General features: G+C 38.5%; 1 protein-coding gene across 1 annotated transcript in view; it reads left to right on the top strand.

Annotated features, from left to right (window-relative positions):
• The window catches only part of NETO2 (neuropilin and tolloid like 2), a 29,917-nt gene extending 12,013 nt beyond the window's left edge, over positions 1–17,904 (top strand). Inside the window, exons 2-9 of the mRNA XM_072422452.1 lie at positions 8,292–8,348; positions 10,308–10,448; positions 10,999–11,247; positions 11,880–11,924; positions 12,007–12,134; positions 12,428–12,656; positions 13,922–14,035; positions 16,339–17,904. Coding sequence (XP_072278553.1) covers positions 8,292–8,348; positions 10,308–10,448; positions 10,999–11,247; positions 11,880–11,924; positions 12,007–12,134; positions 12,428–12,656; positions 13,922–14,035; positions 16,339–16,919 — 1,544 coding nt within the window. The 3' untranslated portion in view covers positions 16,920–17,904. The remainder of the gene's footprint in view (positions 1–8,291; positions 8,349–10,307; positions 10,449–10,998; positions 11,248–11,879; positions 11,925–12,006; positions 12,135–12,427; positions 12,657–13,921; positions 14,036–16,338) is intronic.
• Positions 17,905–18,228: the final 324 nt, after the last annotated feature.

The raw sequence follows: 18,228 nt of genomic DNA, 5'->3' as shown, positions 1-18,228 counted from the left end.
AACAGTTTGGTCACGGTCCTGCCCCAACTTGCTGATTGGACGGTAAAGCATCAACAGCTCACTTATGTGGTATCTCCAGTGCTCCTGTCTGTTCAAAGTATTAAAACCCTCAATGTCTCATATTATAAACCCTCCAATCTCAGGCCCATAGGGAGGTCTTACTGACATAAAAGAATCCAGTGCCCACTTGCCCCTACCCCCAATTAAATGCCCCTTTCCCGGAAATTTACCCATCAACACATAACAGTCTCTTTTCCACTCTAAACTATATTTCTTTGCTGATGGTTCAGCATGTGATGTGTATATAGGCAGCAATAGCTCAATGCTGTGTCTAAGTAGAAGCAGAATTCCTCTCTCCTTCCCTGGATTTCTAATGTAGAGTGTGGCAGATTCATTTCCTAATACACTCTGCCATCCACTGCGGGCTCAGTGAATGATTTTCTCTTAAGGGTGACATTTCTCCGTCACATTACTGCTACCTCGATAGTTGATCAAATTTGTTTTCTCCTGAAAGTCGCCTGACATTTACCTTGCTCGGATCGTTTAATAAAATAAATGAGGACCAAGAAAAATGAATTCATCCCTAGATGATACAAGCCTGCCAGTGACAATTAACCCTGGGGTACACAGACCCAAAATATAACAGGAGTGGGCATTAGGACAGACTGCGGATAGGAATGGGTTTTGGCAATATAGTTTTACAAAAAAATGATACCTTTATTCTTTAGAAGGTTTATATAGAACATTTAAGGTTATTTAATTTGTTCTTTTTTATCATTTTGCATTTTTATTATATTTAAATAGCAATAACATTTATTTTCTGTAAATAAAAAAAGAATTGGAATTTTCATAAATCCCATCAGACCTTTAAAGCCAACTACACTTCACAACCATCAAAACAATCTTAAGCTGAACTCCAGGCACATACTTAAGGTATATATTCAACAAATGGATATACTCAAGTATAAACCAAAATGAGTTTGCCCTCAAAGTGATGTTAGAAAAATAATCTAGGTTTCTATTTGGGTGACACCTAGTGGCATGCCCTGGAGCCTGCACTTGTCTCTGGTTTGACAGATCAGAGCTGTCAAAGACAATCTATAACAAAGGGACACAGCACCATCTACTGAGGGCCAACAATAATGCACAAAAAAAATAATTTAAGAGCAAATACCCATGATAAACAACTCAAAAATACAGAATACTTTAACTTAAAAAAGAAGGAAAAGATATATAGGCTGTGAAAAGAGGACTCCTTGGTCTGGCATGCTAATACATGAATGTTTCCTTGAATATTTTAATCTGTATAGAATTAATCTGTGATGTGTACTGGGAACGGCATTGGCAGCACTAAACCATGCATGAGACAGGGACACCTAAAAACAATTTAAGCAGGTTTGTCCCGCACTTTTATTCAGCAAGGCCACAATAAATTACATTTTATTGCAGAGGGACTTCATACAAGTCCATCATTGAAGACAAAACATGTACTCTTCTGGGCTTTTAACTCAGGTCAGATTGTGGCTAACAGAATGTCCCCTAATGGGTTCCCCAACACATGCACCACTTGTACCTTTTTAGTGTTGAGTCAGCCATCAGCCTTTTCACCCTGCAGCAGGATTTCATGGCATGGAGTGAGAGATCCCTGAGCATCATCTGGATCCCATAAATAAGGGTCTGTTGACAGCTAAGACTAATTTTGAGGTATGGCTACCAGATGAGGAGCGATAAATGAAGGCTTTACCCATCTAAAACTCTGCAAAGCCTCCCATCTGCAGGACCAAAAGCAGAAAAATTGTGCAAAAAGTTAATTTTCTCAGCATTGAACACAAATCCTGAAGCCCCTCAACATATATCTGTGATGTGTGTATATATGTATTTATATATATATATAAATATATATATGATACTAGAAGCAATATCTCAATATAAACACCCACCTTTGCATTCTTTATGGGTTGCATATGCTTATTTATGACTGTGAATGTCAGCTCACAGATTGTTTCCACCTCCTCCCACTTTTTTTTTAAAGTCATTCCCTTTGACTGTCTTTTCTTTTTATGTGCCGAGTTATGTGATGTTTGACCTTGATTTGTAAGTTGTGCTTTATACCTTGGAAAATCTAATGAAAATCAAATAATAAGAAAGCAGTTACATGTGAACAGATAAAAGTCTCGGCTGCGATTGACTCATTTGATAGCTTAAAGTTCTGAATTTGGCTCCGATGTCCTTCAGACATGCGCTGCACCCTATGGGTATCATCCTATCATGGGACTCGTGACATTGTCCCTATTATACCATACAGAACACACTCATAGATATCAAACAGGGAATCCGATATTCTCTCAAACATTGCCTGGTAGGAATATTTTCGGTCCATGAGTTTCAATGGCAGTAATTGATTCCCACCAGGGGATGTCAGATTCCCTGTTATATAAATAGAACCCAGAGATCCCAACTGTCCCCCACCAGATCCCTCTTTCCTTCACAACTGTCCTTCTTTTTGGTCTGATGTAAAGACCTTTGTATAAATGTATTCTTATAAAACTAAAAATTTGCAAAAAGTTACACTCCCAAACATTACTTCCAACCTCTGAATTATTCCATTTCTTATTTTGCAAAGACACTATAAAGGACAAGTAGTGGTGAAGGAGGGCACCTATGGCTTTATCAAACATTTTGGCATATTAATCATGTATGATTTATGTATTAGGGGCATGGCTGGACTGTCATTTCCTTACATACTCTATATGTTATATACTCTATATGTTATAATGTTTCTTATCTCAAGAGAATTCGGAGGAGAGAGAGAAACACAGGCTTTTGTAGGGCACAATACTTTTCATAAAAACTAAACTTTATTTGCTTTGAAAACCTTAAAACTAGACAGAGGTATCCTGGTCCCAAAAACATACATGTGAGTGTCAAATTCTGTTCACAACAAAAAACTTGTTTCCCACCCAACTCCCACTTGTTTCCTATCACATATAGATGGGAGTTATGTTCATGTATTACCAGAGGTGTACCTGCCTTGAGTGAAAGTGAGACCCTCACTTTAGGCGGCACCCTCTTGCCATGCTATAGGGGTGGTATTGAATTTCTCTTTAATGTCTTACTGCATAACACAATGAAGAGGACTGTGGGGCTGGCAAATTCACCTCCCCATATCTTCCAGCCAAGCCACTGGATTCATTGGTAAATGCCCAGGCGGCGAGTTATTGAGATGGGCTTAAATATACTGGGTGCATGGAGGCACCCAGCTGTACCTTTCAAAGCCAGGTGCCATTCTGTGTAACTCCTTTAAGAAAGAGACTTTGCCGTGCTTCTGTAAAAAATTGTTAAAATGTATTTTATTTATTGATTTTATATGCAGAATCTGGGATTCAGAACCTAGGATATATAAAATATATTTATATAAATAATTTGCATATAATGTTGATCCTATTCACCTTATAAGTGAGTTTGTTTAATTGTTGTAATATTTTAATTTTTTCCGTTTTCAATCCCCTGTTGACCCATTGGTTTTCCCAACTCATTCTTCCCCTTCTCCCTTTTTTTTATTTATTTGTTTGGTATTTTTTGACGTCACATGAGGCAGCAGAGGGGCGATGGTGTCAACCATTCCATTATACAGGTAGTCCCCAAGTTAAGGACATCCGGCAAACAGACGACTCCTAGATAAGAACGGGGCTTCCCTGCTTGCTCATATGCAGGACGGAGGCTTGATGGGGTGGAGGGGGCAGTTTGCATGACTTGCAGAAGAAATCTTTAGCTAAACACAGCTGAGGTTGTGGGTGATCTTAAGAGCAGAGCTGATCTTGTAACTCATTAATGTCCAAGACAAACTCTGCAGCTGTTTCTTTTTGCATATCAAAGCACAGCTTGCTCCAGAAGTTAATGAATGTCTAGGCTCCATAATGTTTTTTTTTGCTTTGTTTGGGATTAACTCACAGTGAGGATTTTATACAGTAAGTGACACCACGCTACCTAATAATATGTTGAGACAAACATCTGTCCTAATTGCATTTATTAAAATAATGTACCTGTTCCAACTTACATACAAACTCAACATAAGAACAAACCTACAGTTCCTATCTTGTATGTAACCCAGGGACTACCTGTAATCACAAATATATAAAAGTCAGGCTTTTATCCTATGGATACTTTATGGATAGAATAGGGAGGTATTCAAAGTCCAATCAGGTATTTGTGCAGTCTGAGGCTCCATTGGATTACGTCACTTCCTGCCTGGTGAAAATGTTGTTTGACCAGTACAGGAACAGCAACACAGACAGTGGTAATAAAATGTTTTGGGGGTAAGAAGGGTGACTTAGTGCCAGGGCGGCAGGCTGATGACAGATTCACTTTAGGCTGATCACATTCACATAAATATCTGGAGACCAAGAAATGATTATACAAAAATGCTCAGATTTTTTTCCCAGTACTGTCAGTTATTTGACGCCTCAAGTTACCTAAAAAGAGATTACATTGAAAATCCCCAGCGCACCTCGCACTGTCAGACTTTTTTCTCTTGTTCATACAATGTTCTCGGATTCTGGAGGACTCAGTGGGATGTGAGGAACAGGGGCTGCTGAGTGTGTGGATGGTCGTGAATGCGGAGATAACAGGGCCTATACCATCACGACGTGCAGAAAATTCCAGAGCGCTCCCAACAGGAAGCTGCAATTAGAATTATTATCAGGTGGGAACGAGAGCCACGGCAAGCTAGCATGAATGAGGTTCTCTTTTTATCTCCTTCAAAGATAACTTTACAGCTCGTCCTCAGCCAACGTTTCCATTTCAAAGAAAAAAAATTATTCCTTTCTTTAACGCATACAAAGTATAATAATATTATTAAACAGGATTTATATAGCGCCAACATATTACGCAGCGCTGTACATTAAATAGGGTTGCAAATGACAAACAGATACAGACAGTGACACAGGAGGAGAAGTGGGAATTAGGATTTCAAAAGACAGAAGAAGACTAAGTTTGAAAAAATGGGTTTTGAGTGCTCTTTTAAATAAAGCATTATATATTCCATGATTTGGAAGATGAAGATTGAATTCTCATAGTTACATATTTAGGTTGAAAAAAGACATAAACCCATCAAGTTCAACCACTAGGAAAAAAAACATATGGAGGAAGACAAAAAAAAACCCTGGTACAATTTTTTCCAACGGGGGAAAAAATTACTTCCTGATTCAATGAGACAATCGGATGTTCTCTGGATCAACAGTCTCTGTTATATTTACTTGATAAAGTCTTTACTCATAAAAGGAAATCTTCAGTACAAAAATTTGGATTGAGGGGCTGCATGTGGGGGGTCCAGAGATAGGAGGCAGCTGACGTTATACTCAGATCTATTTAACTCCCACCTCCTGAACCTTCCTATTGGTTAGTGAGGATGCCCGTCACATTAGGAGCCAATAAGGTTACTTATGAGGGAAAGGGGCAGGGAGAAGATCTGCATATAGCTGATCTATAGATTTTGCTGAGACTAACTTCGGTTTATAGATTTAGACCTTCATGTAGATAGATATATGGGACTTGTCATTATGGCTTGTTCTTGACATAAATATAAAAGGATGCACAGAAATTGGATAGGGAGGGGACAAGGGGTACTTTTGTACCAGGACCCTATTAAATAGTTTGATTTTCGAAAAGCAGAAACTTTTAAACATGGAAGTGGGGGGCAGGAAATTTACCTAGTATGGGGCCCAGAAATTTCTGATGGTGGGCCTGGAGGAAAGGTTAGAGTCTCTGCTGTATGTGTCCCTATTAAAGCCATTGCTCTTTACTTCCTGTTACACCAAGAAGCAATGTCATTTATTTTATGGGTCCACTATTTCAGTGCTGTTGGGGTGTTCTAGAACTTTTATTGCTGTCCTAGTGACAACTGCACCCAGCATTTCTTGTAAGGGTGTCACATGGACAGGAAGTGGGGGAGGACCCCTTCAATGGGATCACAGTGGGTAATAAAAGCCCCAACAAAATAGAACCCTTTCGAATTAATTAAACATTTTCTGAGCTTGAAAGAGATATTAAACAGAATCAAACCTTCCGGCCACCCTATAGCTGACATCAACACCCATAAATCGACCCCTAGCACATAAACCGTCCACTCGGCTTCGAGAATCACTCAGCTTCACTAATGATCTCATGGAAGGGCGAGTAACAGATTAGACCGCTACTCTGAAATTGCTTCATTCAGAAATTCCGTAATCTATACTTCTCTAAGCGTGACGCTTTAACATGTGATTTATCCCGGACCCCGGAGAAATCACCTTGAAATCCATAAAACATGACCATGTGATTACAATCCGATAAACAACAGGACAGGAAGTTTGTGATCAATGCACTCAATCTAATTATTAAGAAACAGTTGCAGTTTAACAAATACTCTTTAAGGAAGTCCGTTATACAGATTTATATCTTCTAATAAAAAATCGCCAACAATTGTAAATCAATGATAAATAGTACAACAACTTAAATCTGAACCTTGGTCAGCTGATAAAGAACGGCCATTGGTAACTTTCTCTTATATTACTCGATTATATTCTTTAATATTATTCTAATTGCCTTGTTGAAATAGTCAGAAAAATACCTTCTCAGCTCCCATTGGTTTCTTCTAAACATGTGACCAGTCCCACCAAGCTCCTTGAGGGCGGGACTACAATCTGGAAGCAAAGGACACTGGGCAAAAAATAAGGCAAATGTGGGCTTTGATTTGTTTTCTTCCCAATGAAATTCTATTTACATGTCCATCTAAGGGCAACAATGTTGCACAATTGCACAAGGTGTATTGTGGATACAAGAGGATCTATTTATAAATGTTTTCTACCAAGATTCACCCATTCTGAAATGTATGTATTTTTTTATTTAATTAGAAAATGTAAGAAACTTTATTATTTATACATTTTTTATTTATTTCTAATTTTGTGGGTGAAATAAAATGAGTGAAACTTAAAAAGTGAGTGAGTGAAACTTAAAAACTTGAAAAGTGTTAAAGTGAACAAACCAAAGTTTTAATATCAGAAATGTGAATTTGATTGTTGATACATGAGCTGCAATGAATGTTTGTATTGTTGAATTCTCATTCTGGTTCCAATTTTTTGTTTCCATGGATATCTCTGATAAATTCAATATTTGTGATGACAACTGACATACGTGATTCATTACTGCATGTTCATCTCCTCAGAATGAATCATAACCTTGATTCAACAGCCAATAAAATCATGTTTGTTATCTTCTGTTTTTTGTCTATTTAACACCATGTGAGGTAGGAGAGATTTTTATTATACCAATACATTATTATTTTATAATATATTATATGTTATATAATATATTATCATATATTATTATTACTTTCCCTCGTCTCCTTCCCTCTGTGTTCCCTCCATTTCTGAAGATTGTATCCCGCTATTTCGATATTACCCCCTGTCTTTTAACACCAATATGAATGCACCTTTATCTTTTTTCCTCCATGTTTCACCATGATTTATGGCTTCCTCAGGGTACAAACTGCAGGGTGCAAGTGCTTAATGGTGTCCAGTGAGCAGCATCATCCAATGGTATCAGATGGACTCATTGATTTCACTTGTTGCCCGGAATAGCTCCATTCCTCAACTTGAAACAGATCATTAAGTCCTGTTAAGTAAAATTAAATAAAATATTCTGGTAATTTTTTTTTAAATGTAACTTTATTGCTCTCCAGAACCATATGTGAAGCAGAAATCAGCTTGTTATGTCCATATTCTTTTTTTTGTTACCAATGTGGGGTAATGGAAGATTTCCATTAGATCCTTATAGTCGATGATCCAGACTGGTATATGAGCACCCTGATATGTCAGCTCAGTTTTAGTCTTATCCCATAATGGTGATAATGGTTTTATCCCTAGCTAGCATATTCAGTTTGGATTTCATATACCTAAGTATTAAAAAAATGGGGAGACCTACTTTCCAAAACGCATTGCATTTGACCCAACTATTTGATTGTCTGTGCCAAGCACTCCTAACCTCACACCCAATGTGCTGGTAGATATTGGTTTCATATCATTACTTTGCAAGAGCTCTACATATGTGGGCACCAACCCATGGATGCCATTAAATTATACCTTCACTCATTACAGCAAGTTATACTACTATATATATATATATATATATATATATATATATATATATATTGTAACCGGAATTGGTTGTATGTAGCAGGAATTGTTTTATGCAGACTTGTAAAGTAACTGACAGCTCCAATTTAATATCTGCATTCTGTTTTCTTCTCTTCATAGTTCTGCTGATCACTATATTGGTGGTAGAAGGAATTGCCGTGGCACAGAGGACACAAGGTATGTCTAGAGCCGCACCATTCGCATCACCCACTGTGTCATAGAACTGATTTGTCATTTACAATGTAATGTTCTACAGATCTTAATGAACACAATATATTACTGGATTACAATTTCCTAATTGCGACCTTTTCGATGTTGCCCTGGCAGCAATAATTAAATAAACATTCTTGGCTGTGACGGGACAATGCGGGCTGTGCACAGCGCAGATGCTATGAATGTACGGTGACCATTAGAGATACAAGGTGGCAGAACATATTGTAAAAGAATAAAATGCAACATATATTTATATAAAAGACCTGAGCGAGATTCATTCTACAGCATGGCATTGTCCTTGGAGAGTGCTGCCCATAGTCTGCTATTGTATATATAGTGTTGGTGGCACAAATCTGGAGATGGTATATGGTAAGGCGCCCTTGTGGGGCTGACTTCCGACATAGGTGGTAGAAGGCTGATTTAAAGGATCCTTTCATTCAAAAATATTTCCTATAATAATAATAAAATATTAGAAAAAAAAGAGAATATAGCTAGAGAAGCTCAATAATTGTCCCTGGGAACAAATGGTTGTTGCCATTAAAAGTAGAATGTAGAGATGGTGTTAATCCTTTCTTTTGGAGGCCCAGCTGCCTACTATGTATAGCGGTCGTTTGCTGTTGGTCATTAGTGTTCCAGCATGGTGGATCATTAAATGGCGCTCGGGGTTAGCTATACATATGTTAGATTTATGCAACAATAGATTTTTTTAGGCAATCATATTCCAGCCTGTGTACCAGGCCCATAAGAGGGAGGTGGGTAAAGAGAGCCATGGAGATGGATAGAAAGAGACAGAGAGATAAAGACAGAGACATCCATTCTTTTGAGACCCTGTCACCAACTTGCAAGTAAAAGCACAGAAAAAATAAAATATTTGAAATGCATGCTTTCTTGATTACCATAATTAGCTTTGTAAACACGTTAAGTTCCCAATACTTTCATTGGAGATTCTGGGTCATCCAGTAAACCTGGAATGGATCTGGTCCAGGATTGAAAACATTTGCCAACTAATAACAATGATTTTTAAGGAATCCATTTCAGGTTTGCTGGATCACCAAGGTTCCCCAATAGAAGTCTATCTTCTCCAGTCTTGTAGAGCTCTAATGGATCTGGCCCAATGAACCTTTACCGTGCTAGTCATTTGCTTAGCACAGCCCCTTCCCATGCATGTCCATATCCTTCACCTTTTCTGGGAAGCTTTGTTGTTGAGATGTGGAAACTTCACTAATGAAAAAAGGCAAATTATAAGTGAAAACACTTGAACAAAAAAGAATAGCCTCGGAAAGCTAGGTGTATACAACCAGTGAGTGGTAATACAATAAAAAAGTCAGCTTGAACAAGTTAAAGCAGTTATCTGCACCCCGGATATGAACCCTGAATCAACCCCCAGCACTTTTACTCTCGTCTCATGACTCCATCTTCTTCTTCCAGTGGTGATACCCCAGTGTTCCATGTAATGGCATCCATGTAATAAGGTGTAAGCTCTGCTCAGTCCTGGAGTACTATGTGCCCAGCCTGTGTGATGATACAGGGGTGTGTAATTGACAAGCTAGGCTCACATGAAGGGTGTAGAATTTTAAAGTGGGAACATGTTTAAAGATGATCGGAGAAGGTGATCAGGAACAGTGCTGAAACACGGAGAACTTCCCCTCCCTGGATTTCCCTCCACTTTCTGCCCATTGACAATGGCACCAGAACAGAGTTGTACATTTTTCCAACCTGTACACAGAAAGCAATAAAAACCTAACTATACTAAAAAAATGTATTTTACCTTATACATACGTTATAACAGTTCTTGTAAATCAGACACCCTGGCACCTTTAGCAGTCTGTTCTCCAATAGAGTAAAAGAACTCAAAAAGAGTAAGAACCCTAGGCAAGGGAATAGTTATTTCTTTATGTAATATATTATTTGTATTTATTTCAGATGGACCAGCTATGGGAGCAAAACACATCCCTGTGACCCAGTGTGGCTCTTGGGTCAGAACCAGTAATGGAGGACACTTTGCATCACCAAATTTTCCCAACACTTATCCTCCGAACAAAGAATGTGTCTATATATTAGAAGGTTGGTACAATGATACTCATGTAATGCCTGTTTACACATGTTGACATTGCATTGAGTGTGCCCATTGATATTCTTAATGGTCCCTCAATGCATGCCCACCTTCTAATAACTGTACCTGCCTCCCCAGGTGAGGGTGCATTTTTGTGGTCCATGTAATCTCATTGGGGTGCGATTGAAAATCAATGGCAAACCACCACACACACAATATGAGTTGTTGTACTATGTGTTCCATGGGGAATGCAGCCTAACGGGAGGTGATTTTGGGATTCTTTGTTATCTGTTTTGAGTCTAAGGTTTCTCATAGTTAAATAAGTATACCTTGTATTTGGGTGCAGGATCTTCTTTTGGGGTCCATTCATAAATAAACATCAATCTGATAGCAGGTCAGATTGCCGGTGATGCTGATTTTAGGATTTCAAGTAGACCCCTGAACAAGCAAAGGGAGAATAAGTTGGCCTTGGTTAAGGATAGTCACACAAATCTCAATGAGGTTTTTATACTAATAAAGAACAAACAGAAATTGGTAACGTTGTTGGGTTTTGTCCTTCAGCTGCTCCTCGCCAAAGAATTGAATTGACGTTCGACGAGCCCTACCACATAGAGCCTTCCTTCGAATGTCGCTTTGATCACCTAGAAGTACGAGACGGCCCGTTTGGCTTCTCTCCGCTCATCGATCGATACTGCGGGATTCGGAGCCCGACACCCATCAGATCGACAGGGCGCTTTATGTGGATTAAGTTCACCTCTGATGAAGAGCTGGAAGGCCTGGGGTTCCGAGCAAAATATTCCTTTATTCCAGGTACAGAGAGTAGTTCTGGATTATATATTGTACATGCGTGCTATATTTTTTACTATTAGCCAACATAAGGATAATTTGTGATATAAGGCATTGTAATTCTGGTGTGGGGCTGTATGTAATATTATGGCATCTGACATGGTACTTGTATTTGCTTGTCCCAGAGATAAACTTTAATACACAGTAATTAAGCTTTAATAACTCTGACCTCTATAGCTGCAGCTAGTGTGGAAACATTTATCCTCAAAGTTACAATGGAAGCACTGAAGTCATTCAACAGCTTAGCTGCCAACCCTTACTAATGAGCATTAGAAGTCAGATAGGGACCACTTAATTTCTTGGCTGGAGGATGTCCAGAGTCATCTAACCATTTCCTCCCCAGCCTGGCTCCATCCCTTCTATTTAATAAATTTGAGTGCATTCAATCATGGAGGCTTGGCAAAACATGTGGGGAATACCTAGAGTTGTCTGTTTGCAAATGCAGCCTGCCTAGGAAAGCTCGCTACTCCAGAGTGATGTCCACCCATCGACATTTGTAATATGCATGGTGAGAAGGGAAGGAGGAAACAGAGAATGCAAAATATAACAGCTTCATGATAAGAAATAAACAGAACATGATTTGTATTTTCTTGCAGACCCAGATTTCAGCTATCTTGGAGGTATTCTCAGCCCCATTCCAGGTATGTATCCATATTTCAAAGTCTGATTCTCTAATGAAAGTCTCCTGTTGTTCCACTGACCACCTTCCTATGTTTCCTTCAGATTGCCAGTTTGAGTTATCTGGACCAGATGGAATTATCCGATCCAGCCAGGTGGAACAAGGGGATAAACTGAAAGCTGGACAGGCTGTGGACTGCATATGGACCATAAAGGCCACACCGAAAGCTAAGGTGGGATCGTTGGAAGGCTTCAAAGTTTTACCTTCAAATATTTCCTTAAATAATTCTGAGGAATGTATCATATAAACCTAGTTTTATGTATCACTCCATACAGTTTACATTGAGAAAACCCAGCACTTTGACCGCTTTAAATTACTGTGCCTACTTAAGGCCCTGTATGAGTCATACCACTCCTATATTTGACAAAGTTGACAAATGTTTTGACTACTCTCTGGTTTAAAAAAAATTGGTTGGATTTGAGTTCTGTGGTGGACTGACCTTTCCCTTTTAATCTTTCCACCCAGATTTACTTGCGGTTCCTGGACTACCAAATGGAACATTCCAATGAGTGCAAGCGCAACTTTGTAGCAGTCTATGATGGAAGTAGCTCCATAGAGAACCTCAAAGCTAAATTTTGTAGCACGATGGCCAATGACGTAATGCTGCAAACAGGAACGGGGGTGGTCCGGATGTGGGCAGATGAAGGGAGCCGTCTTAGCAGATTCCGAATGCTCTTTACATCATTTGTAGAACGTGAGTATGTTGTATGTAATGTTACCCATGCCACATTCCCTTATGGCGTAAATCAGATTACTTACATTTCTTACGCTATATGAGCAAAAACATATGGTCACTCCCCCGTTATTATGTTTTAGAAAATGGTGAGCTTCCAACAACAGTTTGGAGAAAGTCATTGTCTTTTTCTAACATACCTGTACCTTTGTGCAGAAGGCTAGCTTCATAAAGACATGGTATAATGGGTTTAGTGTAGAAGAACTTGTGTGGCCTGCAAAGATACTCAATGCTACTAAATGCATTATAACATAAATTGGAATGCTGACTGTGAGCCAGATCTTCACATTAAACATCAGTTCCCAACCTCACAAAATGCTCTTTTGGCTGAATGGACACAAATTTCCACAGAGACATTCCAAAATCGCATGGAAAGCCTTCCCAGAGGAGTGGATAACTGCAAATAGAAAGGGGAAGGGTAGGTTTATATTAATACCCATGGTTTTGGCATTTGATGTCTACCAAGCTCAATCAAGTATGATGGTCAGCTATGCACCAACTTTTGGCGATATAGGTCACATAATAATTACAGAGAGATATACAGGTCAATTAATGTCATGCTTAAGGTTACAACTTGGGTTATTGTAAGGGCTAGAGGTACAGGGAGGATTTCTATTAGGGTTTGCTAGAGCAAGGGTTACTGTAAGGATTAGTGGGAGGGCTCCTCCAGGCCCCTGAGGAACAGAAGGGCCATGGAAGGAACCACAAAACATGGAAGGGGGCACAGGATTTGTAATACCAGGAGCCTTTGTCATGTGACAGTCACTTTAAAGTGAGATGCTTTTGGAAGCTGGCAGTATGGGTGAGTGGTACCTGTGCATATTTTGAAGTTAAACTCCAGGAAGTAAAGAACTCCAGGTAAAACCATATTTAGAATGCATAGTAATGCAGCTAATTATGCAATGCAGGTACCCCGGTACATAGAACAGTTTGGTTGTGGACCTCTGCTTAGTCCAGGAAACACCCTGAGCCTTCTGCATGAAACGTGAAAGAACAGAACAATGAAGAGTCATTACTCAACACATCTGCTCTTTCATCTTGTCAGCATGCTCCTGTGTTGAATTGCCTTCACTTGTCACTTTTTCTTGCATTTTTGAAATTACATTTTTTTCATGTATATAAGATGATCAATCACAGCAAAGGTTTTGATTTTGCCATACAAAGGGAGAAAAGTTGAGGAAGTCCTGCAGTACACTCTACATAATGAGTATTTTTCTGTTTTCCAGCTCCGTGTGGGGAAAACACCTTCTTCTGTCACAGTAACATGTGCATTAATAACTCTCTGGTCTGCAATGGCATACAGAACTGTGCCTACCCCTGGGATGAAAACCACTGCAGAGGTAAGAGGCCAGGAGTCTATGTTGGATTTGGATTTGTTGGATTCCATGTTGGATTTGGAGGACGATGTCACAGTAAGGAATTTCCCCTTTCACTCCTGAAGGTGCAAAGGAAGTAAATTCTCTGCAAACTGATTTTCCCTTCATTATTAGGGGTACAGCTACTGCCAATTACATTTTCTTAACTAGGTTTTAAATTCATGTAGGGCAATTCCAAAGGTTATAATTTACACCAGCCTTTCTCCACCTTTTAAATGTGGGAGAAGCTTTGAAATAATTTTCAGGAAACCTTGGCTATAATGACATAGCTCACAGTACATTATAGTGGTGGTTATGAGAAGAATGCATCTTATATTGCTGGACATAGGGAAGAATGTTACTCTTAGCCAAAAAGATCAATGGTGTCACCTAAAGTGACCTTTAGGGGCCACATTTCCCATGTCTTAAGGAACTCATTGCAACCTCTGTGGGAACCCTGGTTGAAAAACACTGTTTTGGGCTTAGTTGAGCTTTAAGATGCATATTGATCCTTTAAAAAACACGTATATAGTTTCATTAGTAGGCAGAGTTCACCTAAATTGGCAAGTACAGTTATACCTCGGCTAAGCTGAAACAAAACTAAAGTAGACATCAATACTGATAACAGCAGCTGCAGTATGCTATTGCACATCCACAAATGCATTCGCTAGCCGAGTCCATCTTCATTAGCTGAGGCCGAAACTCAGTGGAAAAAAATCTTTGTTAGCCAAAAAATCTCACTTGTTAACTGAGGTATCACTGTACAAGGGACCTAGCTTGCCTGGTTATACAAGTCCATGTGACATAACCTGCTTGGTACTCCTGTTGCACACAGGTGATGGACTTGGCCGACACTTTTGTATACATGCTCCAGTGTTCCTAATTTAACCATACAATAGATAATGTCAATGCATTTTATATAAACATGAATAAAATTGTTATTATATGGCATGGAATCATAGCCTCCATGTATGGTACTTGGGTGCCCACTAATGAACAGATGTACATAATATGCTCAATTGTGTTAATAATTTAAAAGAACCATGCATATAAACCTATTTGCAGTCTATTACAACTATAATATATTGAAAATATATTGAAAGTATAATGATCAGAAATTCTACAATTCTTAGGTTAGAAAATGTATTTTATAATAGTAAGTTCCATTATTGCCATCATACAGACCACACCATGTCCAGGCCGACTCCATCTGTCTTTATCAGTGATTGGTTTCATAGGACAAATTGGAGTGGTGGAAGAGTGAATAATTCTATAAAACATGTCTCTTTTATGTACAACTGCCTATTACTTTTCGTTGACCAAGAAGTGAACCCTCCAGTTTGCCCACTGAGCCCTCTGATTTGTGACAATGCTGTCCCAATTGACTCTGAAAGGCAGCAGCAAATTTTGAACAACCAAGGTTGTTTTCTAGCATTAGGTAATCTAACTGATTCACAATACAAGGTTGTCTGTGAAATCTTTTTATGTATTCAGGTCATGGGTTGCCAAGTAGTAATTAGTCACATTTAACTGGACTTGTTCTGCGCTGTTGAATGTTTCATGACTCATCTAAATAGAATCCTCGGTTCAATTGAATGTCCAGAGCATACCTCAGAATGTAAACCCGCACAGGTAATTAAATCACCCTAATATGATTGGAGTAGAATGTGTCAAAGCAGATGTTGGTTGTCTAAGAATGTGACGGGAGGGGTAAAAGTTTGTGAAAACAGCAGGTTCTCATTTACATAACTTGATCATCAGAATACGTCTGGGACAGATGTTAGTTGTTTGATGGCTCAAGGTATGAGTTGTTTCCAAATTCCCAAGGTAAAGTTGTTAAACAGTGTTAAAATGATATTGGAGGCCTTTTTAACTGGTAAGAACTATTGTTCTGCCTTGACTTAGGTGACCTTTTTTAGACCTCTTGAGAGCCAGTTGTCCTTTTTTCCAAATTGTTGACTATGTCCCTGACCATGATGTGGGGACAATGGGAACTTCTTTAGCAGGCCTCGATCAAAAAAGCTTGACCTGAAATTTACTTAGTATGCGGCCTATAAATTTATGATGGCAGCCCTGTTCCTGATACTCAAATGGAGGAAGAATCCACTATGAAGTAATGGTGAAAGTCCAGATGATTTTTGCTATGAATGCAGAGTTGCTTTATTACTGAAGCAGAATAGAATAGTCTTGAGATTCACCTTAAAGAACATACAAAAACATACCAACGAAAGTTGAGAATTTGCACATACTTGCCAAAATGCTCATTCAATCCACTTTGTTCATTACAGAAAGAAAAGAAGCTGGACTGTTCGAGCAAATTACCAGAACTCATGGCACCATTATTGGGATTACCTCTGGCATTGTCTTGGTTCTCCTCATCATTTCCATTTTTGTTCAAGTCAAGCAGCCCCGTAAAAAGATCATGGCTAGAAAGACCACCTTCAACAAGACTGGTTTCCAGGAGGTTTTCGACCCACCTCACTATGAGCTCTTTTCACTCCGGGACAAAGAGATTTCTGCCGACTTAGCTGACTTGTCAGAAGAACTGGAGAACTACCAAAAAACAAGGCGGTCCTCTGCTACGTCTCGGTGTATTCATGATCATCACTGCGGTTCGCAAACGGCTACTCTGAAACACAGCAGAACCAACCTGAGCTCAATGGAACTTCCGTTCCGCAACGACTTTGCCCAGCCGCAGCCCATGAAAACATTTAACAGTACCTTCAAGAAAAGCACGTACGCCTTCAAACAGTCCCACGACTGCGGCGACAAAGGCATCGAAGACCGGGTCATGGAGGAGATCCCTTGTGAAATTTACGCGCGTGGTCGAGAAGATTGTGCTCAGGGTTCAATATCAATCGACTTTTAACCTCCCCACAGAAAATGAAGGTTTTCATTAGATAAAAGTGATCTATTTTTGAGACAATCTCCAACGAAATTACAAAGTTTTTCTAGAGTCTTGAGGTTGAGACTCAACAAGGTGTGAAGGAACTGTAACACAAAGCTCTCTATTTTTTGAGCAGGGGTCACAATACGTGAGCGTTTGCATGGCATCGATAATCTGTATCATTAGGATTCTATATAAACTGCACTCACCGATTACAGAAGAATACACATGGATTGAAGTCATCATGATGAATTTTTTGTATGTTTTTTTCATTTTGGCCTTTATGTTTTTACACACAATAGAAGTTTCTTTACCTTCCAACAAAAAAAAAATGTTCTAGGATCATTCATGGTGCTAAAGAAATGGGAAAGAAGTTAAACATGAAAGTAAATAGAGTTACTCATTGCCAAGAAACTCACTCTATACCCTTCTTGTTTATTGACCAATTTGGAGGGTTGATGATGGATGACAAAAGAAAATTGGACTTTGGATAAGACAAATCCATATTTTTGAGGTTTTGTACTGAACATGTAAAAAAATGCATAGGGAACTCAAAATTGAGCTATCACTCCTACACAGGTTCTGTATTGATATTCACATACCTATCACGCTCCTAAAATTAAAAAGTGGGACATTTTCGGCCTTATACTGTTCTGTCCAATTTGTTCCCTTAAATCCACGATCCTAAACAGCTTATGTTTACAAAACAAAAGGTTTTATTAAAATCCCCAAAGGTTGGCTGAGAAAATTTGCATCCACTGTTTAAAAGTGGTACGTTTAAAAAATTTTAAATAAACCTTTATATATATTTCAATATTTCTTTGGGGCAATAAAAAAGTCTTGTGAAATTTTTCTTTTTTTAAAGAGACATTTACAACTACATCTATTTACAATAAAAAAAAAAAACATATCATATGTGATTTGTATAAAAAAATAAACATTTATTTGACCATAATGTTAGTGCACTTATTTTTTTCAAAAATTTGTAAAATAAATTGGTCATTAATTTGTAAAATAAATAAAAAAACATCATTAGTATTTTAATGTATTTTAGTAAAAATTGTATTTTAATATTTTTTTTAAAGGGATGAAAATATTAAACAGCAAAAATAAAGACTACTCTATAAACTTTGAAAGGGGATATCATCGTCACCCCCATAAATATTCCAAAAAGAGAGATATATGCCAATGGAAAGTTTACTATTACAGTTTGACAGTCTGAAGTCACAGAAAAAAATCTTTTACATTTTAAACAATAAAGACAAGCAATAAATTCTAGAAAGACACTGAA

This window comes from Pyxicephalus adspersus, chromosome 9 (genome assembly GCF_032062135.1).
Source record: "Pyxicephalus adspersus chromosome 9, UCB_Pads_2.0, whole genome shotgun sequence".
Classification (NCBI taxonomy): domain Eukaryota; kingdom Metazoa; phylum Chordata; class Amphibia; order Anura; family Pyxicephalidae; genus Pyxicephalus; species Pyxicephalus adspersus.
This window is presented reverse-complemented; position numbering and strand designations above follow the sequence as displayed.